Source organism: Pseudorca crassidens, chromosome 3 (assembly GCF_039906515.1).
Source record: "Pseudorca crassidens isolate mPseCra1 chromosome 3, mPseCra1.hap1, whole genome shotgun sequence".
NCBI classification, from domain to species: Eukaryota; Metazoa; Chordata; class Mammalia; order Artiodactyla; family Delphinidae; genus Pseudorca; species Pseudorca crassidens.
In genome coordinates, this window is record NC_090298.1 from 42,930,197 (window position 1) to 42,956,671 (window position 26,475).

The 26,475-nt window shown below is 39.9% G+C and overlaps 2 protein-coding genes across 4 annotated transcripts in view; one reads left to right on the plus strand and one right to left on the minus strand.

Moving 5' to 3' along the window:
• MTREX (Mtr4 exosome RNA helicase) overlaps positions 1 to 8,793 on the plus strand; it is a 146,504-nt gene extending 137,711 nt beyond the window's left edge. Inside the window, exons 26-27 of the mRNA XM_067730704.1 lie at positions 2,625 to 2,729; positions 4,166 to 8,793. Of these exons, the coding sequence (XP_067586805.1) occupies positions 2,625 to 2,729; positions 4,166 to 4,218 (158 nt within the window). The 3' untranslated portion in view covers positions 4,219 to 8,793. The remainder of the gene's footprint in view (positions 1 to 2,624; positions 2,730 to 4,165) is intronic.
• Positions 2,936 to 26,475, minus strand: part of PLPP1 (phospholipid phosphatase 1) — a 120,443-nt gene continuing 96,903 nt past the window's right edge. For all 3 annotated transcript variants that reach the window (XM_067730707.1, XM_067730709.1, XM_067730708.1), the window contains exons 4-6: positions 16,924 to 16,981; positions 5,306 to 5,482; positions 2,936 to 4,734 (exon numbers count right to left, since the gene is read on the minus strand). In XM_067730707.1, coding sequence (XP_067586808.1) covers positions 4,603 to 4,734; positions 5,306 to 5,482; positions 16,924 to 16,981 — 367 coding nt within the window. In that variant the 3' untranslated portion in view covers positions 2,936 to 4,602. The remainder of the gene's footprint in view (positions 4,735 to 5,305; positions 5,483 to 16,923; positions 16,982 to 26,475) is intronic.

Here is a 26,475-nt window from a genome sequence, read left to right on the forward strand (position 1 = left end):
CTGCTGCCATCATTTTTTAGTAAGTTATCTTGTTGTCATCATCATCCTCAATCCCTCAATCCTTTCACAAGCCAGGCTTGGAAAGAGTAGTCGAGAATAGACCATCTTCAACTCCCTACCTCCCATTTCCTTCTTGAGCCATAGTAACCTAGTCCCCCATTTCACTGAAATTATCACAAGTCATTACTCTGATTGCCGAATTAAGAAAACAGACTCTTTGTGACTGGATCCTACTTGCCAATTGCCACTACTTCCTACTTCTTGAAACCCATTACTGCAAATTCTTTGGCATTACCTGGCAATGAAGATTTATAACAGAAGTGAGGAGCTTAGAGTATGACCTGAAAATCTTACTAAATATTTACAATTTTTTCTCGATTATTTTAAATGTATAAACTGAATTTAATTAAAACTGAAATTTATGAAAGTAATATATTTATTATAGAAAATATAGATAAATCATTTTTGTGAGGTACTATAGTATAATATGGTTAAATGCTTAGGCTGTAGAATCTAGCTGTCTAGATTTAAATCCTGACTCCATCATATACTCCCGGCTCTGACCTTGGTCAAGTTATAATTTCTCTGAGCTTCTTTTCCCTCTTTGTAAAATAGGGATAACAGTACTTGTCTCATGGAACTGTAAGGGTCAAACAAGAAAATTTACACAAAACATAGATTATAGACCTGCCACAAAGTAAGTACTCAGAAAATGTTGGACATAACCCTTTTCAAACCCTTTTTTCTTGAAACATGCTCAGCCTTATTTCACCTTTCCTTGATGCCTAAGTCTTATTATAAACATTAATTACTTTACTCTCCCATAATAAGAAGGCCAGGGTTATTGTAAGATGTGTGTAGATGTGGAGGTGAGATGTCAGTCTTGACCCTACTTCTCCAAGAACTCCATGGACCTTCTAATGGGAGAAGAGGAAGGACAATAAAGTATGAACTTTGAATATTTTGGTTTAAGGACTGTATTATGACCTTACATTCCTTTAGAGCTTTGCCCCTGTCACAGAATTTGTGCATCTCATATCTCAAGTGAGACAAATCCAGTTAGGTAAAGTAAGCCCTCTGTTTAAATTGCATTTATCATCATTTACCTTACAAATGAGAAGGGGAAATAAGAGTAGAGTAAGGGCCTAGATCATAGAGCTAATTACTTAGCTGAATCTTTCCTAGTATCCAGGTCACCATCCAGTCTTCTTTCCTCTAACTCCAGGTGTCTCAGCTCACTCCTTTTATAACCAAGTCTAGATTAGGTGAACATCCCATAAGTAGGAGATGATAGCATCCTTTTAAGAGAGGTATCCCCATTGATCTTTCAAGTTGACATATGTGCTGGTGGTCCTCTTGTTGACCAATCTCATCCCATAAACCTCTTGCTGTGAACTAGCATCTTTGTGTTCTGCTTGCTCTGGCCCATAGGTGGGTTCAGAAACCAGGCATGTTGTCCTTATCAGCCCAGGCCCTCGTGCAACATTTTCTCAGAGAGAAAAGGTGCTGTACATGTACATGGGCATTTCCTGCTGAATCCTAATGACTCTCTTAGGTACATGGCTTATATTTTTGCCTTTGTCTAAGCTCAAATTCCATTCTGCTTTATGAGTTAAATCTCTCTACTGTTTTTCTCCCTTGGGAACACTGTACCATAATGTGCAAGGCATTAAAAGGTAAAAAGGAGCCCTCAACACTGCACGTCGAGTGTATTACAAGAGCTTGATACATGTTAATGAATTCTTCCAGTGTTGCAAGGAGTTAAATAAGGACCTGAAGTGTGAGTTAACAGCTTGCATATCAGAGAGAACTGATATTCTGAATGTATTTCAGACATTAAAAATTAAATCCAAGGGTTTTAAACTTAGGCAGGTGGCACTTAAGAGGAAGGATCTCAAGGCCCCTCCTTGTGCAAGTCTGACAGAAGTGAAACGGTGTTTACAACTTCACCTTTGATGCAAACACTTGTCTCAGACGGAGTCACATCCAGTGGGAAGAGACTGATCTCTTTTATGCTTCATTGAGGACACATTGTGTGAGGAAAGCACTAATGAAAGAGTCTAAGGTCCAGAAGAATGATTGATTGCACCTTTAAAATTGACAAATCTGATCCTGTTATTCCCCTGCTTAAAAATTCCCTGTTGCATTCTCTTCACAGGATAGTATCCAGAGGCCGTAGTAGGCCACACTCAGGGTCCTTGAATAGCTGCTTTTCTACATTGTCTCAGTGGTCTTCCCTTGTCACTGCCTGACAAGGACCTCATTTATAAGAGACCCAAGTTATATGTCACCTTTGCTACCTTTCACCCATGTTGCTCTCTCCTGTGCTCCCAGGGCATTTTGTTTACTTACCTCTCTAAGAGCAAGTGTGAACACATTATAATAAATCCATGGCTCTCTCTACCATTAGTCAAGGATGGGAATTAAACTTTTCATCTTTGTAGCCTTCCTGGTGCCTAGCAGTCACCAGTCAAGTTTACTACTGGTTTACTGCAGGAGAAGTCCCTCAAAGTACTATCAATCAGTTAAATCATCCCATGTTCACCTTCCTTGCGTCTCCACAAAAGTTCTGCTATTCCTGATTATTTACACTTTACAAGTGATTTGTTTCCTTTTCTGTCCAGGCAGCATAATTCGTTGTATGAGGCGCCTGGAAGAACTACTTCGACAAATGTGTCAAGCAGCAAAAGCCATTGGAAACACTGAGCTGGAAAATAAATTTTCAGAAGGTCAGTATCCAGCCCATAAGCTTTTTCTAATAATTTAGGCAAATCCTGTTGAGACTTGAGCTCTTGACCACAACCTAGGAGAACATTTTCAGATGCTCTTCACTGGATTGCCATGAAGGGCCATGTAGTAGTGTCCAAAGAAAATATCAGTGTGTGTGTGTGTGTGTGTGTGTGTGTGTTGGAAAAAGTTTGTAAATGAATATATATAAAATCTCAAAATATTTATTGTGCACTTATGGTGTGCCAGACATTGTTTTAAGCACCAGGGAATACAGCAGTGAACAAAAAAGATACAAACCCCTGCCTTAATGGGGCTCACATTCTAGTGCAGGGAGGTGGACAGTAAACAAGTCAACAATTAAAATATATCAGGTAGCAATAAAAACAAAGGAAGAGACAGTAGGGAATTGGAGGATGGATACGATGGCCTAGGGTCCCCTACTCAGAAGGTGGCATTTAGGTCCTTCATAGACACTTGATATACTTAAGCAACAACAAGAGGCCAGTGTGGATGGAGCACAGCTGAACAATGAGTAGAATAGTAGGGGTTGGAGGAAGAAAAGAAATGGTCATGTAGCTCCCAGCCCTCAGCTTTTTCCTCTGAAATGATTGGAGGTTTTGAACACAGGAGTGATGTGCTCTGACTTGGGTTTCACAAGGCAGTTCTTGCTGTTGCATCACAGGCAAGTCTGTAGATTAGCAAGGTGGAAGCAGGAAGACCAGATCAGGAAAGAATGGCTAGACCAAGGAGGTAGTAATGGGGAGAGGCATACATGCTTGCAAATAATTTCATTCATTCCATCTGAATGCTGGCCAAGAGAAAGGACTATGAGTTAAAACATCAAAGAAGAGCAGCCACATAGTTGCTCTGAGTTACCAGCTGCTCACAGTCAAACCTGGTGATTCTGCTGGCAACTCAGCGCCTTAAGAAGAAGCTTATGAAAGCTGCTTATATCTTCAACATTGTTAAAGAGAGGCAGACCTATTTAATCACTCCAGGGTTAAGTCTAGTTTTGTAAACTTCTATATGATAAAATGTGTTTGTCCTTAGTCCAGAAAGAATTTCACATGGTAACTGAAATATAGTGCCTTCCATTGCAGGCTGAAAAATTCATGCTTTTGGGTCAACTAACTTCTTGGACAGCTTAGTCCCTCTGGTCTGGTCTTTCTGAATAATTTTAGACACCCCCGCACGCACGGGGTACTTTAGATTCAAGAGTCATGAGAACAGGGGTCTGGTTTCTAAGTTTCCCATCTCTCAGAGGTGGCTGTGAACTCCTCTAGGTGTCCTTCAGGCAAGCAAGGTTTTGTATTTTCCAGGCTTGCCCTCTCACCAAATTTAATCAGGATTGTTGTGCTGTCTTCAAAACCCCAGGGGAGAAGAATTACATTCTTTGTGGTCTTGAGAATTTAAACTGTATTTTCTTTTCTCTTAGGAATCACCAAAATCAAGAGAGATATTGTGTTTGCTGCCAGCCTCTACCTATAAAGAGTCAGCTAAAGGAATGTGGGATTTTAAATTGTTCACCACCTGTCTGATGTATTATATTTAAATCAAGCATCATTCTAAGAAAGCATATTACATACACAGCTGTACATAAGCATTACATTTTTTTAATAAAAAAATGTACAGGTGGGGCATTTGTTTTAGTGAAAGGCTTGAAATTTTTTGTAATGAACTTAGAGCTATTAGATAACCATTGTGTTAAATGTAACTATATACACACAGGTAAAGTGGGCATCCAAGAGTTACAGTAGCAGCAGTCCCCTTAAAGGCTTGTATACTGGGAAGAAGGACGCATCCTCTTGCCTTCTGGTTGCAATCATTTTCCTTTAGAAAGCAGGCCAGCTTCATCTGGGCACTCTGCCACCTTCAAGGTTGGTGAGTGTTCCGATAGTGATTCCCTGTCGTTGGTGTTTCATGCAGAGTTGTATGAGAGTCCTCTTCTTTTCTTTCTTTAAAAGGAGAATTTCTCTCCTTGAAGAAATCTGATACATATACAGCCTGTATAGAACAGGTAACATTTAGAATGGGGCAAAGTATTTAATGATACAATTTTAAGTAAGTTTAAACCGTATACAAAGTTGCAATAAGCAGTGTGCAAAATATAAACAAAAGGATATACTTTACAGGGTACAGGTTAAGGGTACGAATAAATTAGTGGCTAACAGGAATTTTTGTTAAGGACATTCTGAGAGTTGCTCTGTTATGTACTGGGCAGATGGCTTCACTCTGCCAGCCCTTAATGAAAGTGTCATTCCTCATGTAAATTAGTTTTGTTTTTTGTTTTTTTGTTTTTTCCAATTCATACTAAAAACACTTTATAGCCAGAGCTTTTTACAATTAAAAAAAAATTTAGTAAATTTTTAAATAACTTGCGAAGAGTAAGTAATGTAGGTATTATTTGCTATCTATCCTAAAATGACTTTTAATAACGTTGGGGTCCTCACCCAGTAGCAATTATTGAGCCACATTCTCTGCCTTAGCATACTTTTCTCATTGGGACATTTTTTTCTACTTATTTATCCAAGTGTTTCTCAGTATCAGGATGTAGGCTGCTGCCCTGTATACTTACAACTAATACTGCAACCAGAGCTCCTTGAATGAGTCCGGTCAACACATCACTCCAGTGGTGTTTGTAATCAGAAACTCGAGAAAGGCCCACATAAATGGACGCAGCAACAAGACCAAATTGCAGTGTAGGGCGTAAGAGTCTTGCCCAGTCTCCCTTCATCCTGGCTTGAAGATAAAGCTAACAGAAAAGATAAAAATAAAGAAAAGAGCTTAACATACCAACTGGAGACTATGTTTTATATTAATTATCACCACATTGTTAAAGGGTTGATGTTTAAAATGATAGTCACAAAATATTAATATTCATTAAATAATCTGTGATTTACTATATATATGGAACAGGGCTTTAGGCAAGCATTCTTGTACTCATTAATACCTAAAAATTAATCCCAAAACAAAACCAAAAGGATAAAAAATTTAAAAAATAAAAACTATTACCACCACTCTTCAAATTATGAACAAGGTAAGTGTTTCAGACCTTCTAGGATTTCAGGGGGCAGCTCCTCACCTTGCAGTTTGAATTATAACTGTCATTAGTGTAGAGTCTTGGGATCAACTGCTAGCATTCTGAGCACAGGTTGCCCTTACCCTGGGCCAAGCTACTGTATTTTCTAGCCAGCCATCTAGGAACTAAATTTGCTTAATTCACCCAAACAATTTACTTGAGAGCTCCTCTGGCCTCAAATTATTTAACAGAGCAACTGAGACTAAATAAATAATCTGTATTTATAAGTAAATACAATAATCTGCCTAAGTAAATAATACAGTTTGTAGTTTAGTCCTGATCCAGTAAAGGAGTCTATTCTTTCAATAGCACCTGTACCCTTTAAGTTCTATGACTTTTCTAATCAGACCTGAGAATCTTGCCTTTGCCATTGTCAGCCTGCCTCTGATTTTGGGTGCATCCCTAAAGATTGTAATGTAGAATGAATTTGGAATAGTTTCCTATGAACTCCTTTCAGCCAATATGGTCTCATTTTTGTAAAACAAAAATTTTCCTAACTTCTATCCAATAAGAATATACTTCTTAATATTCATTTTTTAAAACTTTGCTCAGTAATTTATAGCTCATATACTTAAACTGTTTTCTGAGGACTGCATTTAATTATGTGGCTGTACCCAATGATGCTGCCTATTTAAAATAGATACACAAATCCATTTCCAGTTCTTTGGGCACTGCTATGTGTGTTCAGTTCTCAGCACCTGGCAAAGCCCCAGAGGTTGTCTAATTTTATCAAGTACTTTATAGTATAAACATCTAACCCTAAAAGAGCGTACCAGTTGTTTAACTGAGTTGGACTCCTTAGCTGGCTGAAGTGCTACTGGCTTTCTGTAGAGCTCCTCTTCCCTTTTTTTGTTTGTTGTTGTTGAAGCTATAAAAACGTAAGGAGTAAGAGGCTTGTCTCAAGATTCTAGAGTTGGGAAGATAGTTGGTTCTGGTTGGGGCAAAGTTGACATGTGCCAACTGAAGCCCAGTTAGGTACCACAGCCGTGCCAGATAAGATTTCACCTCATTAGTTCTATTTTTATTGGAAACTTTTTGTTCATTTTAAGGAGGACAGTTCCTTGACTAGGGCTGAAGCCAAGTTTCATATATAAAGTTTAACTCACCCTCTTCTTAAGCCACCTTTTCAGGTAAGGGTTAAAGGCATGGGTTATTTAGACTATAAAAACATATACCTAAGAATTACAAATACATGAATGCAGACATCTTAGGGAGAACTGCACCCATCCCTGCTAGCGACATAGCAATAAAAAAAACCAAAAAGCAAAAAAAAAAAAAACTCTAAAATGGTTGTAAAGCTAGTCCTACCCTAAAGGAAACTCAGAGACAGGGCTTTCAAGGCTCTCCCTCACTTAAGATTCTAAAACCCCTCTAACAATACTTTCCTTTGAAAGAACCCTGACTTTGACTCTAGGTAGCCTGCAGACATCTGTTAAATAAGTATTAATTTGCCCCAATCTCTTCCTCAACATCCCTGTGAAAGTAACATTCACTTATGGTCAGTAATCAAATAAGTTGCAGTATACTTGAGGTGAACCCTTTATCCTCTAAGTACTTAGTTTCTTCTTACACGTCTACCCAAGTACAGATGGTCCCCTCGGTGTGGATCCAGAAGCCACTCTCCCTGTGGGAGCTCTGGGATTCCCCAGTTGTGATCATACACCTAACCTTGTGCTCCACTCTGTGTTCTGGCCCTTCTGCTGACTAACAGCCGTATGGCCTGAGTGCAGGCTCTGGTCACAGAACAGTTCTCAGCTCTGGCTGAGGTTGGTTAATTGAGTGTGCTTCCTATATGCCTGTTCTGTGTTTCCCTGGGTCCAGGGTACTCAGTGTAGCTCTACAAAAGCTGGGCACCACCTCTAGCCCTGCTCTTCCCTGGGAAGACTCTTCCATTTCAGTAGACCCCAAGGCGGTAAACACTGAGTTTCTTGAACCTTGGGTCAACTGAGTTCCACAGTTGACATGCCCTGAACAACTCCAGACCTCGACAACTCCCCTCCCGTGTTTCCAGCCAAAAGTCTGTTCTACACGAGCAGGTCCAACAAAGCACACCATGCTGTCTTTCTGGTGGCTCCTCTTCCTCATCCTTTCTCAGCTTCTGCAGTGCAAATCTTTTAAGCTCCCTCTCTCTGGAGGCGCTAAGAGACTTGGCTTCCTCCTACCACTCATTTAACTGCTTTCCAGAATCTTTACCTCTTGCTTATTGTCTCGTTTTCCATTCTTTGACTTCGTGGATTTATAACTTTTTTAATTCTACTCCTTGTCCTTTGAGAGGGGAGAAGAAAGTATGTATGTTTCATTAAAAAGAAGTCTCCATTCCTCCATCTTTCCCTAACTGTCTCAGAGAAACTGACTACCTGATGCTTCTCAGCACTGTTATATTAGAACTAGATACAGGGACAACTCATGCTTTAATGCCAGAGCTGATAATAAAAAGGCTCTGTAGGTCCCTGCCTTTGCAATCTCCACTGTTTCCCTTCTTCCCACACATGCATATGTTAATCACATGTGCACTAAACCCATTAGAGGTAAGGCATTCAATTGCTTATCTCTTAAGATTTAGAACTTACAGAACTCCATATCCAATGTTGTATATGGTACCAGACTGGTTCAGTGGCAGCATCTACAATTTTCAGTTCTCCCAGGCTTCCCTGGTGGCACAGTGGTTTAAGAATCCGCCTGCCAATGCAGGGGACACAGGTTCAAGCCCTGGTCCGGGAAGATCCCACGTACAGCAGAGCAACTAAGCCCGTGCGCCAGTACTACTGAGCCTGCGCCCTAGAGCCCATGAGCCACAACTACTGAGCCCATGCACCCTAGAGCCCATGAGCCACAACTGCTGAAGCCCGTGCACCGTAGAGCCCATGAGCTGCAACTGCTGAAGCCCACACACCGCAACGAAGAGCAGCCCCCGCTCTCCGCAACTAGAGAAAGCCCACGTGCAGCAACAAAGACCAACGCTGCCCAAAAATAATAATTAATTTTTTTAAAAAGCTTTCAATTTTCCCTCTGGGGGAAACTGCTGATCCACAGACAAAATTGAAGGGGACCACATAGCCCTGCCTTATTTTCTGGGAGGGCACTGAGTATGACTTATGACAGGCTTGACCTAGAAATCTGCTGGGCTGTAATGTGCCCTCTGGGATTTACACTGGGAGTGAAAAGGAGTTCTCTATTTTCAGAAGTTGTAGAAATGGCACCTAATGGACACATGATAGGCTACTTGCAAACTAAAGAGGAAGCAAAAGCTATGGTTAGATAAGAATGAGCCGTTTAATAGAAAAGAATGAAGCAGCCACGGTGTGGAGTGGCAGCCACACTGTAAAAAAACCAGGTGGTCAATGAGACACATGGAAAAAGTTCTGTTCCTGTTGGTGTGCCTGTTCTAATCCATGTATGTCTTTACTATAAACCGTCCTCTCCTCTAGGAGATATACGTAAGTCAGCTGCTTACAACCAAAAGATAAAAAAGACGCAGACCTACTAGAGAATGGACTTGACACGGGGAGGGGGAAGGGTAAGCTGGGACCAAGTGAGAGTGGCATGGACACATATACACTACCAAATGTAAAATAGCTAGTGGGAAGCAGCCACATAGCACAGGGAGATCAGCTCGGTGCTTTGTGACCACCTAGAGGGGTGGGATAGGGAGGGAGGAGATATGTGGATATATGTATATGTACAGCTGATTCACTTTGTTATAAAGCAGAAACTAACACACCATTGTAAGGCAATTATACTCCAATAAAGATGTTTAAAAAAAAAAAAAGTTTTGGGCTTCCCTGGTGGCGCAGTGGTTGAGAGTCCGCCTGCCGATGCAGGGGACATGGTTTCGTGCCCCGGTCCAGGAAGATCCCACATGCCGCGGAGCGGCTGGGCCCGTGAGCCATGGCCACTGAGCCTGCGCATCCAGAGCCTGTGCTCCGCCATGGGAGAGGCCACAACAGTGAGGCCCACGTACCGCAAAAAAAAAAAAAAGCCAGTTAACAGCCTCCTCTCTGTGTGTTTAACCAAAATCCTGTTTTGTTTTATTTTAAAATTTGAATTTCTGCGACTCAAATGATAGTTTTAGTTTTTAAAAAGGTACGTTTCAAATGAAAAGGAAAACAGGCTGTTTGCACACCTGGGTTCAAACAAGGAGAAAAACTTAGAAAAATAAAATCCCACATCAGAACAAACATACTAAATGTCCACTGAAGGCACCATTACAAGAGAACTGTGGCACTAGGCATGGGATTTACTTCTATGACTTTTTTTCTGCAAACAGTACAAGGGTGTGAGCCCCTAAGCCAAATGACTCATCTGTCATTCTCTCAGGCCCATTCTAACATTCTTCTCTGAACATGCTTCACTTTGGCCTAGCTAACTGACTTGCCCAGTGGGTATTTCATTGGGGGGAAGGGGGTACTGCTTGATGAGAGATTCTAGCCTCTGGATCCCTCCCAATCCTATCATCCAACTTTCTGGTGAAGGAAAAAGCTCCAAAATAGAAAGTTCACAACTAGAAATAAAAGACAAGGTGGAAACAGCAGAACAAAAGCAATGACCTGCAGCAGTTCACTGAGGTGCTTCCCAGAAGCAAAAGCTTCACACTGTGATAGTACAGGATTCATGAAGCCCCAGTGCAGGACAGCAAAGGAACAAAGGATGAAAACAAATGCAGCTGGCGAGTTTCATTACTAAGGCAATCCACAAAACTCCAGTCAGCAGTGGAAGACTTGTAGACATAAAGAGGCAGGTAGAAAAGAGGGCCTAATCCAGGGATTTACACTGAGCTGGATTTGCAGTGGTAACTAAGTTTTTAAGAGGGGAAGCAAAGGGAATTAACACAAGGGTGAGCCAAGGAGAGAGAATGGATGGGGGAGAATCCCCAGTTAGGTGTCCAGTCTTCGCTCACGTATAAAGGACTCCTATGCCTACCTCCCCCACCAATTTGAACACTGTCCTGAAATATTTAAGAGAACAGTCATGTTTATAAAAGGAACACATGAGCCTGCCTGGTGGCATCCCTGCTCTAACATACAGGAAAATGCAACAGGCCTTGGATTTCCAGGAGACACAAGTTGGGAAATGAAAAAGAGTTAACAGGAAAGACAAAGATACAGCATATGCTTCACTAACCTTTACACTCCTCCCTCCCCCCATTTTCACCTATTAAAAGGAGGAGGAGAGACAAATACCACAGGAGGATGTGATAGGGAGAGAGCGTTAACCTCAAGGCCCAAAGGAGACTGCGGTGAGGTCTGTCTATCCCTCCCTGTCTTGAACCTGACCAGTGAGTCAAATCAAGAGCTCAGAGCAAATCAGTTACAACCACTGACTGCAGAGCCCAGTTTCAGAAAGCAGAAACTAGTTTGAAGAGAATTAGCCTTGTCGCCACACTCCACCAATATCCTCCAAGGAACGCTCTCACTGAAACCAGGCCTCACCACTGGCCTTCGTGAAAAGGAAGGTTTCAGGGGTAGTTTTTGCCTCCAAAATGAGCAAATGCCACTCTTCCAGGTAGGGCTTCTGGTCAGGAAAACCCCATGTAAATCTTACGGCTCAATGCAGGATAAAGTGTCCAATCTCTCTTAGCAAAGTAAAACCTACTGAAAATGGGTTGAAAATAAGCTACTATGCCTGATATTTTTAAAGAAAGAAAAGCTGCTTAGCTGGGATATTACTAGAGATTCATAAAGGCAATGTTTTTATTCTTTCGGGCAAAAAGGACAGGAGTCAATTTGCTCAAAATAACTAGATATTCAAGCCCAGAGAGGAGCGTTGTAGGAAGAAGCTCCACCGTGCAGGCAGCAAATGCTTCACTGGCAAGTGCAGAGAGGCCTCCCCCAAAACACAGAGCTAACAGTTGTGGGTCACTTTATGAAGAGCCTCACGATATGGGTCACACAGATGACGTTGTCAGAATAAACAGTGAGGACTTCCCAGTGCACAGGACCACGCTGGAAAAAAGCTGTACACATTTTTCTTTTTGTGTAAAAATTACACTTTTTTAAAAAGTAAGGAAACTCAATGTCTATGACACTACATAAACATTCTTCCATTATTTTATTATCACTGAAGAGTAGGATATCACCTTTCTTTTGTTGTCTAAAACTTCTGAAGGAAAAAAAAAATTTAGCTTTCATTAAAGGATCTAGTTGTAGATCCTTTTTTAAAATTGATTTTTTAAAATTTGATTGTTGAACAAGGTATTTTTTGAAGCTGGTTTATTTTTATTTTGCCTTTCCGAGACTGACCTTGTAACACTTAACTATAAAATGCTATTGCCTCATAAAGTCTCTTAATACGGGCATACCTTGGAGATATTGTGGGTTTGGCTTCAGACCACTGCAGTAGAGTGAATATCGCAATAAAGAGAGTCACATGAATTTTCTGGTTTCCCAGTGCATATACAAGTTATGTTTACGCTATACTGTACAGTCCATTAAGTGTGCAATAGCATTTTGTCTTAAAAAGAGTACATACCTTAACTTAAAAATACTTTGCTAAAAAATGCTAACAATCATCTGAGCCTTCTGCGAGTTGTAGTATTTTTGCAACAGTAATATCAAAGATCACTGATCACAGATATAACAGTAATAATGAAAAAGTCTGAAATATTTTGAGAATTACCAAAATGTGATACAGAGACATGAAGTGAGCAAATGCTATTGGAAAAATGGCACCCATAGACTTGCTTGGTGCAGGGTTGCCACAAATCTTCAGTTTACAAAGAACGTACTATCTGTGAAGTGTGATAAAGTGAAGCACAATAAAATAAGGTATGACTGTACTTTATTCTTAAAATAAGACGGTTTCTGGCTTCCCTGGTGGTGCAGTGGTTAAGAATCCGCCTGCCAATGCAAGGGACACGGGTTCAAGCCCTGGTCCAGGAAGATCCCACATGCCGCGGAGCAACTAAGCCCTTGCACCACAACTACTGAGCCTGCGCTCTAGAGCCCGCGAGCCACAACTACTGAAGCCTGCGCGCCACAACTACTGAAGCCCGCATGCCTAGAGCCCGTGCTCCACAACAAGAGAAGCCACCGCGATGAGAAGCCCGTGCACTGCAAAGAGTAGCCCCCACTCGCCGCAACTACAGAAAGCCCACGCACAGCAATGAAGACCCAATGCAGCCAAAAATAAGTAAATAAAATAAATAAATAAAAATTTAAAAATCATATTAAAAAAAATAAGAGGGTTCCCCCCCCATTTTCAACCACAGTCAAGGGATTATTTTCACACTTTTAAAGGGCTATTTGAAAAAGAAGAATATGCGACTGAGATTGCACCTGGCTTACAAAGCCTAAATATTATCTGACCTGTGACTGAAAAAATCTGCCAACCCCTGAATTAGACTAGCAACAGCATGCTCAACACAAAGAAATATACCTTGGTCTACTTATTTTGAAACATTGCTTCTAATACCAAGCCAGGCACATTGTATTGTTCCACCTTCATCTGATGAGAGACCTGGCCAGGAGAGCACTGCAAGGCAGGCCTCAGTTTATTCTTGTCTAGACTTTAATTTTACCATCTTTAGGATTCACAGAGTTCCTGAATTTAAATCTCAAATCCTACCTTAAAATTAGGCAGGATTCATGTAGTTTATGGGCCATTTGCCCAATGCTCACATTAATTCACAGTTTGAGAAACATCTTCATGAAATATCAACAGTGCTAGGTAGTGTACGGTCAATGCCAGATGAGGGACTGTACAAATGCTGAGGAAAGTAGGTGGTGTCAGAGGGTCTGAGTAAGACAGAGATGGGGGCAAGCACTATCTAAACACAGAGATGGGGGCAAGGCCCAGATACAAGGCATTCTGTGGCAGGGAGGGAAGCCAAGCTGAAGCACTGACACTGAGAGGTACTTGGTTCCTGTTGTAGTGTTTTATATAGAAATTTCATAACAGGCAGTGATATAAACACTCTGGGGTTACAGTCTCAATATGACAGTGCTGGGAAAAGTACTTTAGTGTATTCCTTACTGTACTGAAAAAAGGACAGTCTCATCCCATTCCTCTTTTCCTGAACAATCAAGTAAATTTGGAATCTTTGGCATGTGGCCAAACTCCAGGGGAGTCACTAAACACATCAACTGGCTACATGCAACCCTACCCTGCTGCCAACCTAGGTGGTTTTCACAGGTCTAACTCCAGGCACTGTAAAGTGTGCAGGGCTCGGCTCCCTGCCTCAGGAGAACAATGGTCGGGTATTTTCTTTAAGAGACATTTTGAACCAGAAGTTAATTTCTGGGTGTCAGGAATTGACAGGGAAGTTCTGGCTATCAAAGACTGTCCTCAGAGAGGATTTAAATGACTACATCTCCACCTGAATCTGGGACTGACGCATGATGCCAAGATGCCTAGGGGAGCAAGGCGAGTCATTGCCTAAGGAATCTGGGGCGGGGGCGTAGTGGTTAAGTGTGGTATATAAATGTGAACGCTGGAAGGCAAGGAGACATCTGTGTGTTCAGCGGCTGAAATAAAAGCTGGAGCCTACATCCACATCAACTAAATATTTCCACTGCTCCGAGTCAGTGAAACGCAGTGCATGGCTGCTCTGGTCTGCTTGCTTCTCCAGAAATTTCTTGGTCTATGACAAACCTATTTGAGCTTTTTCTTTTGCATTATACCTTTACATCTAAATAGCTGATACTGACCCAACCACCGAACTATAGAGTTGAGGTAATCTGCCCTCTGCTTACAGCCCTAATTTGCCTCCTCGTTTGCTCCTGGGTGTCCACAGAGTGGGCTGGCCATCGAGGCCCTCTATAATTTCACCCTCTATACGTTAATTTCATATTTCACAGAAGAGCTCAGTAAAAGTTTCTATTTGAGTGAATATACAGATATTTTAAGAAGGGTCAAAGGAGAAAAGAAGAAGAGCAAAAATAAATATAAGGCATGGAGTATGATACAGCTGAGAATATTCTTTGAAATTAAAAACAGTGGGTGGAGGGCTTCCCTGGTGGCACAGTGGTTAAGAATCTGCTTGCCAATGCAGGGGACACCGGTTCGATCCCTGGTCCAGGAAGACCCCACATACCGCGGAGCAACTAAGCCCATGCACCACAACTACTGAGCCTGCGCTCTAGAGCCTGCGAGCCACAACTACTGAGCCCGCGTGCCACAACTACTGAGCCTGCATGCCACAACTACTGAGCCTGCATGCCGCAACTACTGAAGCCCGCGTGCCTAGAGCCCATGCTCCACAACGAGAAGCCACCACAATGAGAAGCCCGCACACCACAACGAAGAGTAGCCCCTGCTCGCTGCAAACAGAGAAAAGCCCATGCGCAGCAACAAAGACCCAAATCAGCCCAAAAAAATAATAATAAAATAAATAAATTTATAATAAAATAAATAAATTTATAAAAACAAAACAGTGGAAGTTATATGTCACCACTTTATTTTCAGAGATCTGCATCACCTGACCTCCTTCGAAATAACTGGACTGGGGTCCAGCTCAAGTAGTCAACAAAGCAAGGGAGCCTGATTAACAAGAGATTCCCAGAGAGCTTGTAGACCTTAGCGGCCTCCTCCCAAGGCCCCTATTTCCCCATCTATGACTGTGAAAGGGTGGCAATCATCCCTCCTCTCCTACTTCATGGGAGCTTTCAGAAGGAGTCAAAACTTAAGAGTAGTGTAAATGCACATCATCATCAACATCAACCAAACCTCAGATTCTTAGTTCTCTCTCATAAAGAGGGACTTAAAGATACTGACACACAGGTGAGGGAATAACAAACCACAAAAGTAGCCCTGGTGATGTCTGGCTCTGGGGCCTACAAACATTCAAAAGCCGTTCAGTATGGACACAAACTTTGCTTTGGGAAAAGTTCTCAGGATATATTAATAGCTCTAGCCATTGCCAGCCTTCCCCTTCTCCCCCACTCCCCATGTCCTGTTTAAAGAGAAAAAAATATGGTGGCTCCCTTTAGAAAACTTGTTAATTTTTCCTAAAAAGATAAATGAACAGAGATTGCTAGAACAGTATTTGCTGTTACTACCGTCAAATAAGTCACATTTCCCATGGCACATTTTCAGAAACATTTGGGTGAATATTTTAAAAAGGAAACTCTAAATTCTGCTGAATCGGTACCCTGTTGCTTCCTCACAAAATTAACATAAGATGAAAGCCTTGAAATTTGCAGAAATGTTGAAGAAGCCAAAAATTAGCTCTATTGAAAAGGTTTTGAAGTTTGGGTTTGAATTTTATATAACACATCTGCAATTTTTACGTTTTATAAATTTTACATTCTTTCATTTTTTGGAATTTTTTTTTCAAATAAAAGGAAGATTTGGTAAAACTGATGTTAAATTCTCTAAATGAAACCAAATAACTCCCAGCAGGCTACTCTTAACAATACACATCGTGAATCTTTAATCCATGTCATGAATTTAATATCATATAGCACTTAATGTGATCAGAGGGGGAAGGGGAATGGGAAACAGCAAATTTACACAGCACAACTATATAAAAAAATCCACTTACAAAGAAAATCAAGACAAAAATTAAAGCTGATCTGTTAAGGTAGAGATCTTCTCCTCTCCCTTCTTTTCCCACCAAATTTTGATAATTTTATACATACAGAGAGACACACGGACACAGAAGACATTATAAAAAATAAAAGTCAATTAAATTGACGTTTAAAGACCCCTTGTGTGTGCCCTAAAGCCTGGTCTTCCACTAATTACTCTCACTACACATTCATCTCTAGTTTGATATGCAAAATATGGGTGCCAGTCTTCTCTAACTCTTCACTGTTGACTTTGTATAATGCAAGTGCAATTAGAATCGCCATCGGGAGACTGTACAGATGACAAGCCTCTGAAGCAGCAACTGGCTCTCCCTGAAGTTAGAACCTTTCTAGTCCCATGGAAAGCAGTCTGGGAAATGTTTCACAAAGTGGAAGGAAAATAAAACCTGCTCAAATAGGAGCAACAACAGCTGCCTTCAAGTGCAATAAACCAAACTCCTCACCCCAGCAGCCAGCAATGGCTTACAGCTGACTGAGAAGTGAAGCCGATGAGAATGTCAGAGGGATCTCACAGGAGAGGACACCAAAGCTGAACACACAAAGTGCAGGCAGCACGTATGCCACCATCAACAGACACAAAGTACTTACTGCCACGAACATCATGCAGTACATGGAGAACGAAGAGTGGCCCGAGTAAAAGGACAATCTAGAAGAGAAGGAAAAGAAACATTAATTTTCTCTCCTAGAAACCAAGAATTTTTTTTTTTTTTTTTTTTGGCGGTACGCGAGCCTCTCACTGTTGTGGCCTCTCCCATTGCAGAGCACAGCCTCCGGACGTGCAGGCTCAGCGGCCATGGCTCACAGGCCTAGCCGCTCCGCAGCATGTGGGATCTTCCCGGACTGGGGCACGAACCCGTGTCCCCTGCATCGGCAGGCAGACTCTCAACCACTGTGCCACCAGGGAAGCCCAAAGAATATTTTTTATTTCATAAATCTCCTTACCTCCCCAGTGTATACAGCTCCCTCCCCTTACCTTCAGAGATCAGAAGGGTGGGGCAGGCAGCAGTTAAAGAGTCCTAGGAGGGTCTGAGGTCCAATTTCTACTCAGCATCATTTTATTGATACTTTTAGGATGGGTAATGAGTCACTGAGAACAAACTTGCCAAGCATTTCTGAAGTAATACATGACAAGCCATAACTGGCATAAATGGCCTGACTTTATTACATAAAAACTTCTGTAACCATGATTTAAGTTTTATTTTCCACTTGAAGGGTTTGTCCCTGAACAGCAGTAACGAATACCTCCTTTGGAACACTCACAAGTTGACTACTTTTTAAGAAATAAATTCAAAAATTTTAAAGTGTTATTTTAGCATCTTGCCTTAGATTTCCCACCAGATTAAGTGCTTTTGTTTGACATTTATTTTCACACTGTGCACGGATAGTCCTGTACCTGATGAGCCAGCTCTTTCAATATTATAGTCTATAAACATCTAGGTATCATCTTTCTACCTAAAAATGACACCATGCTTACGAAACCTAATTCTATTGCACTTAAGAACAAAACCAAGAGGAACCAGGTTCTTAGTATCTTACTAAGTATCCTCCTTCCAAAAGGAATTTGGTTCCCCTGATTCAGAGAAGAGAAAAGACTCCTAAAACACGTATCAGAAAGTCATGTGTGTACGTTTGGCAACTGAGAGTTAAGTAGGAGAGTGGAGACTTCCTACACAGATACTGATGCTGACTCCACCAAGAATTATGATATTTTTATAATCAGATACATTCCTAAGAAAGAGAATATTCCAACTTCCTGTGCCAAACAGGATTTACGTAATGAAACTTGATAATTATCCTGGGTTTAATCTATGTAAAACAAGAAAAATAAATCACTTTTAGCCTTCCCAACTACTTGGCTATTGAAAGGTCAATACAAATCCTTGTTTTAAATCAGATAATTTGAGCAGAGTTCTGTACATTTTATGACTAGTTTCAATAAGTTATATCGAAGAGCCTAAAGTTAATAAAAGCCAATTTCAAGGACTGTCAAGTCCCATCAAGCCAACATGACCATGATCACAGAAATGTTCTCAAAGCCAAGCAAGTTAAAAGTTTCACTGAAACTCCATGTTCAGAGTATTCACTGTAGATTGTGCCACAAAAATCATAAAAACCAGACTCATGTAATGGCTTCGAACACCTCTGATTCATTCACAAGGTGATTTCATTAGTTGAAAACAAAATGGTTTTAGTTGTTTATTCTGAATATGTAAACAGATATTTTATCCAGTTTAAGATAAGCCAAAGAAGTTTGGCTCTGACTTCGACAGACAGAGATTAAAGACATAAAGGGAGAGCTTAGAGACTCAGTCTCTAAGTCTTCACCCACAGTAAGTTATCAAACACATCATGGTAACATTGGCTTTTATTTCCATTCAAAAGAAAACAAGAAAACACCGAAAACATGAATGCAAATTATTTTCATATTCCATACAAATCTCTATTGAAGTCTCTAGGAGATACAGCTTTTATGGGCATTTTATTATGTCCATAATTCACAAATGAACAAACAATTGTATGGATACTTTAATAACATCCAAAGAGTAGTCAAAATGCAGATTGTTTTCATCACAGTGACCTCAACTGAAAAGTTTAAGATTTTGGCTCTGGTCTAAGAACCTGCTCTGTTCTTAAGATTTTAACCAATCCTAGACTACCATCTCACTTCACTATAGCCACTCTGATGAAAGTAGATACATACAGTAACAATTTAAGCTAGCTTTCCATCAAAGCTTATGAAAGACTATTCAAAAAGAAAATTTACAGAGATAAAAATATATTCAGAAATGCAGCTGTTTGCACTAACTCTGGGGCATAGTCTAGTAAACAATGAGCAAGTAGACTGGTCTTGACTATGTAACTTGCTGTGAATGGGATTCTATTCCAAATAGCAAACTTAAGATGACTTTTTTTCTTAACATTTGTCAGCCAGGGCATCCCTTTCTTCTGGGAGAACTCATTAAACCTGGTCTGAACCCCAAAATCATAGCCTTAAGAGTGTTCACAGCCATCCACCCGCCCCCAGGGTCTGAGTTCCTACTCCTCAATTCACCATAACATTGACATCAGCATTCAGCCTTACAAACTGCAAAGACAACCAAATCCAGCTTTTATCAGTCATCAGAAGCAATCAACTCACACAAAGTGTTTCTTAATTTTTTAATGGAATTTACTAAGTATTCTGGGGCTCATGGGGAGGTTAAATCACAAATAACCTCCTAGTCACCTCACTGCTCTTCCCCTACCACCTGACTTTTTCTTCCTTTCCTCTTCCCAACTCACAAAACAGTAAAATACACAGAACGGTTACACCTTTAGTTATTCTTTTAGTTGAAAATGTCTTTATTTTGCATTAATTCTTGAATGATGATACCTTGAATTCTAGGTTGATGATTTTTTTCTCATCACTCTGAGCATATCATCATACTATCTTCTGTTAAAATGTGAGCCATATGTCTGCCATGCCTTTCTGAGTTATATGTCTTTTCTCTGTAATTACTTCCTCTACCCCCAGAGTCTTCAATATTCTGCAGTTTTGTTATCATGTCTCTAAGTATGAATTTCCTTTTATTTATCTGATTTAGTATTCATTGGCTTCCTGAGGATTTGGATACTTCACCAGTTTTGGATAGATAGGACTCAGTAATTTTATCTTTGAATTATGTATCCTCCATCCTAGTATCATTTTTCTGAGATTCTGATTCAGCATGTTAGACATTTCATTCTATCCCTCCACATCTCTTAACCTTTATTTTCTATTTTTAATCTTGGTCTCCTCAGGTCTATCTTCCCTCCCTTTCACTGTGTCTAATCTGTTTAATCAATCTGTTTTTTTAATTTAAATTACTATGTGTGTATCATTTATAGAAGATATCTTTGGATCTTTTGCAAATCTGTCTAGTGAATTTTGATTCTCTTGATCCTACATCATATTCTCAGTCTCTTCTTAATTTACTTCTATACAGCAAACATGTTGATTTTATATTCTATAGGGTAATTCTAATATCTGCAATCTTTGAGAGTTTATGTAGTTTATCTGACTCTCACTTAGAATAGATTATATGTTCATTTATATTAGAGTATGAGCTCATATTCTTGGGACTCTGCCTGCAGGGAAGCTTAAGAGTCCTTGCTTTAAAGAGAATTCTTCCAGAAAAATGTGTTCTCTTCTGCTGGATTCACTATCAATCCACTTCAAACTTCTCCTTTTTTTTTTCTTTAAGCCACACAGATAGTATGAATTCTGGCCTCAGAAGAGTACAAGTATGATATTATGATTAAGAATTCTTTTTGATGGTTCCTCCTGGGAGGATGTTGCCCTTTGAGAGTCCTTATATTATCCACAGGCCTTCCATTTGTCTTTTTACACTGCTCTGGCCTCAGCCTTTATCTCCTGTGCCCCACGTTCAGAGACTATGAAAACTCAGGCTCTAGGCTATCAGGAATTGGCAGGTACTTTCAGGGCGCACATCAAATCTACAGCATTAACTGACCCCAGCCTCATAAAAATTCCTTTACTCTCCCACCAGCTCAGCTACTTATTTAAAAGATTTATATGTATTTTAAGATTTACGTATATTTTAATATATAATACAAAACATGTGCATATGTATATGTGTGCTATATCATCTAGCATGTTTAGTTGAACTGTATCAGTAAGCATTTCTAATCCTCCATATTGCCAGAAATAGAAGCAATCTTTTTTTTTTAACATCTTATTTGGAGTATAACTGCTTTACAATGGTGTGTTAGTTTCTGCTGTATAACAAAGTGAATCAGCTGTACATATACATATATCCCCATATCCCCTCCCTCTTGCGTCTCCCTCCCACCCTCCCTATCCCACCCCTCTAGGTGGTCACAAAGCACCGAGCTGATCTCCCTGTGCTATGCGGCTGCTTCCCACTAGCTATCTATTTTACATTTGGTAGTGTATATACGTCAATGCCACTCTCTCACTTGGTCCCAGCTTACCCTTCCCCCTCCCCGTGTCCTCAAGTCCATTCTCTACGTCTGCATCTTTAGGAGCAATCTTTTTTTAAACAAGACTTAGAACTAATAAAATGTTATCTAAAATAAACTGCTCTACTAGGAGACACAATAGTTTGGCAAAAACAGTTTGTTTTTAATTATAAAGTGGCCAGCACTCACAAATGTTTCCAATTATTACTATTCCACCATTCACTGGGTATGCCAAAGTTACAAATTAGGAGAACTTCCTTTTTCTCCTAAAATTCATCCTAAAATTGCTTCCTAAAGCATTCTAAAGCAGAAAGGTTGTCAAAAGACCGTTAATGGTTACAAGCTATTGAGTACCTTCTATGTTCAGGTACTTAATACACAGAATTTCCACTCTTTACAAAAACCCCCATAACAGGAACTGTCAATCCTATTTTACACATAGAGAAAACGGAACCTCCCAGAGGTTCAGCAACTAGCTCAAAAAAGTCACATCACTTTGAGGTTTAAATCTGAATCTTCCCAACTCTTTCCCACCATACCATGATTCCATTCCTGTGAATGGCAAGCAAGCCCAGCATCAACATTAATCCTGCCATCTCCAGGAAGGAAGCACCCATCAGAAAGAACAGGAGGAGTCACCGCTTATACATGGCAACATGTGTGAAGTAAATATATGAAAAAGAACTTAGATGATCTGTGACAAAATAAATGTCATCTATGTGCAAATAATCATCTTAAGAGAATACTAATTTGTTCTATGTATGCTATAAAGACCAAATAAAAGGAAGTCAAATTGCAAAATGAGGCATTTTCTCAAAATGTTATTTCCTGATTATAAAGTTTACATAACAGCAAATTAACTTGAAGGACATGTTAAATTTCCCTTCTGTGATAACCTTTAAACATGGACTGATCCTGTAAAAAAGTTAAAATATGTCCCACACAACTGTACATAGAAGGAAAGACCCTTAATGAACAATGTCCCCATATTCATCCTACTTTATTTCAAAAGGATTTGTAAAACCATAACTGTTACTAAATGCTTAAGCAATGAGATATCAAGTTATTATCTTAAAAAAACTCACATCTAACACTTGGGGACTCAAGTAGGCTATAAAATGGGACAAATTCGTACTTTCATACTCACTTGATACAAGCACACACTTCTAAGAGGGTGGTCTGGCAACATCTATCTAAATGTATCTATCTATATGTAATTCCACTTTAAGGCATCAAGGCATCCTAGAGAAACACAGCACCAGCACAAAGATGTCTGCTGCAACACTGATGGCAACTCAAGGACCCAAGAGATGATTCTATCACTGTTTTTCTGAATACTACAAATCAGCTAAAAGGAATTAGTAACTCTATATGAATTGACAAAAAATTATCTCCAGGATATATTTTAAAATGCCATTTATGTAAACCACATAAAACTATATTTCACATTTAATGTAAAAATACATAGAAAACAACAGAAAGGATATACAAACTGTTAACAGTGGCTCTGGGGAAAACTATCAAATGGGGATTAAAAAAAAAAACTTTCACATTTTACAGTAATGATATTAGAAACACAACCTGTTATTATAGGGATAATATATATATAGGAAAATATTTTAAATGGTAATCAAAGTGTCTTCAATATGCTTGCTATAAATTTCCTACAAACTTCTTCCCCACTACACACACACACACACACACAAACACACACACACACACACACACACACACACACACACACATCACCCTAAACTCCTCTTCCTGAGCAATAGTTTCCCTGACAGCTTCTCTGGCAAGCGTGCTACTACTTGGAGTACAAAAGCAGCTCCCCGGGACTTCCCTGGTGGCGCAGTGGTTAAGAATCCACCTGCCAATGCAGGGGACATGGGTTCGAGCCCTGGCCCGGGAAGATCCCACATGCCTCGGAGCAACTAAGCCCGTGCACCACAACTACTGAGCCTGTGCTCTAGAGCCTGCGAGCCACAACTACTGAGCCCACATGCTGCAACTACTGAAGCCCGCGTGCCGAGAGCCCGTGCTCCGCAACAAGAGAAGCCACAACAATGAGAAGTCCGCGCACCGCAACGAGGAATAGCCCCCACTCACCGCAACTAGGGAAAGCCCACGCAAAGCAATGAAGACCCAACGCAGCCAAAAATCAATAAATAAAATTTAAAAAAAAAATAAACTTTGTCCTTATTTAAAAAACAAAAGCAGCTCCCTACCTATAAGTTCATGCCCAGAACCCAGCAGTGACTCAGGCCCTAGAAGCCTGTTTTCACATCTTTCAATGAAATGTTTGGACATTTATGGGTACTTTTAAATATCACAAGTTGTGTTTCCAATTTAAAAAAATATGCACATAATTTAAAACCACTGAAATTCAGTATATTAACTCTGGTTATTACAAGTAACAGAGCCAATATACATGTTAGTTTAATACTGAGTGTTTGAAGAAGGAAGATTTTTTAAAGAGATCAGACTGTCTAGAAATACAAGAACTGCAGAGTATCTCTGCTCTAAAGGATACAGAAACAAAGGTAATAAATGGTGGAGGAACATAAGGTGATCCCAACCAATTTAATTTAAATAAAATACAACAAAAAATAATGTAAATTCATCTTATATCCCTGAACCACCCAGAGACTGAAAACTTATTTCATCAGCAGCAAAAACCCCGTCATACATTCCTTGAGTTTTTTTTTAACCATGATTTTATTATATTTCTATATAAAGCTATGCCACATTATATGGGGTCAATTTTAACCAAGCCACTTTATACATAAAATATGCCTATCTGAAATAAGTCACAAGTTACTACTCAATTTTACTCATTAATATTAAAGCATCAAACACCACTGCATAGCCACTAACATCAGTTAATCATATACGAAACAATCAAATATCCACAGATATTACATCATGAACCCTAAAGGAGAGAAGCCAGCAGGACCACGGAAAATGAAAAAAAGGAGAAAAAAAGTAGGAGACAATTGGTACATGCATAGGGTATTTTTAACTCTTGATTTAATGAACCATTTGATGACTAAAAACAAATGATCATGTGTCTTGTGTCTAGGGAAGAATCTTGCAAAAAGCAGGAATCTGGAAAGTAGGAAGTTGCTGAGAACCTTCAGATAAAGGAAAGCAGAACTGTGTGTGTCTTGAAAATCAGGTGACGGGAAGAAATGGTCCCAAATCCTCATCAGGGAAACTGTGTGACCCTAACAACAGATGAGGAGAGAGTAGGTATGACAAAGGGTAAAACATGAATAGGTGCACTAACTAGGGGAAGAGAGGTCACAAGTTTTCTTTGGCATGGGGGAAAATTCATGACCTGGTGCAAAAAGGCTCCAAATCACCTAAGCCACCTTATCTAAGCCAGTTTTAAAAAGGAAACAAGATTAAACAAAGGACACAGTGTAAAGTATTCCGATGCGGCAACTAATAATACCTTGCCTACCAACCTTTTGAAAACACGTTGAACAAGGAGACTACTTGCTAAAAGGGAAAAGATTTCAGAGTAAGACAGAAGGAAGAGACAGTTCTAAATCACTTTCAAAGTTGTTTATCTTTTTTAAGAGGCAGGATTGCTAGCTAGAGGCAAGATAGAGAGATTTTTAGTTTAAGCCCTCCCGCAAAAAGACAACACCAAGGCCAAGAAAGCCTATTAGCACCCAGCTAGTACGCTCCACTTCCAACACTAACACAGAACATGAAATCACCACCAACCCTTGGGCACCACGGTCAAGAAGGACGAGGCTCAAGACATCAATAAAACTGTCTTTAGAACTGCACCAATGCAGAACTTTAGATCTGAGCTGAAGCAGACACTGCCAGTGGCAAGAGAAGAGACGAAGGCCCACATAGATGTAAAATTATTAGAGCCCAACAGGAAGCTGGCCAGACAGGTCACTCTTGGTTCCTTTCAGATTAGACCAGATTATATCAGTAGAGTTCATGCTACAGGACTAGCAGAGTGCCACTTAGAGAAACCTTTCTACATGATGGAGAAAAGCAGAAAAGTCACATTTCCTTTAGTATCTCAACTCCTGCTGTTAAAAGAAAATTATATCGATTCCTACTAAAATTACCCATTTTAGTATATATTTAGATTAGAATTAAGTGGAGGAAAGCTAAATATTTTTTACAAGTATAAAAACAGAGTTACTGTCCTGTTTCAAACCCTTCATGAGCACAAACTGCTGAATAACAGACCCTTCATAAGCCCCACCAACCAATCTCTCATCTGCTACCAAACTACTTAAATTTCCCAACACACACCATGTTTCACACTCTCTGTGCTTATCCGTCCCTCTGCCTGGCCTGGGCTTCCCACTTTTCTTTAATAATTATTATATAAGAGCCACTGTTTTCTCCAAGAAACCTTTCTTGAACAGCTAGGTTGAAGTTACTGCCCTTTCTTTCTCCACAAAGGAGAGATCATCAGCACTCAATGAACACATCTGTCTTAGCACCAACCTTCTTACAGTAAAATCATCTATAACTGCACTCTCTTCCTCCAAGATATCAGATGGGTAAGGGTGGAACACGGCTTTTTAAATAGGAACTTCTGTATTTTTTTTATTACATAAGATATGCTCATTATAAACATTCAGAAGGTACAGCTAAACAAAAGAAAAATTGCTGGTAAACTCCCATCCTCCCTGGCTGAGATCACATCTTAATTCATCTTGTATCCCTAACACCCAACACCATTATCACGCACAGGGTAGGTGCTCAATTTATTTTTTTAAGCTAAAGTAGAACCTAATCTCTTGAATAATCATTTTTATTTAATTATGCCAGAAAATATCAAAATCTTACACTTCTCATATTTTAAACATTATATACAAATCTACCTTTTCTGCCCATCCCCCCACCATCCACAAGAAGTACACCTCAGCAATCTTGTGTTTTGTTAGTTGTACTGAACAAAATGCATAAAATAAAACTGAGGAAAATATGTTATCTTTGCATGATAATTTCATCATGTAATTAAATGCTATGCTTAGCTTAGTCTATGCCAATAAATTGTAGCAAGCCACATACAATAAATTATCTGATTTTAACAGCATTGCCCTCTGCTGTGTTTCCCCTTACAGTGGTTAGGAATTCTGACTTTATCGTCAAAGTTCAGGGGAATAGGAGTTTCAATGTCAAAATGTTACAAGC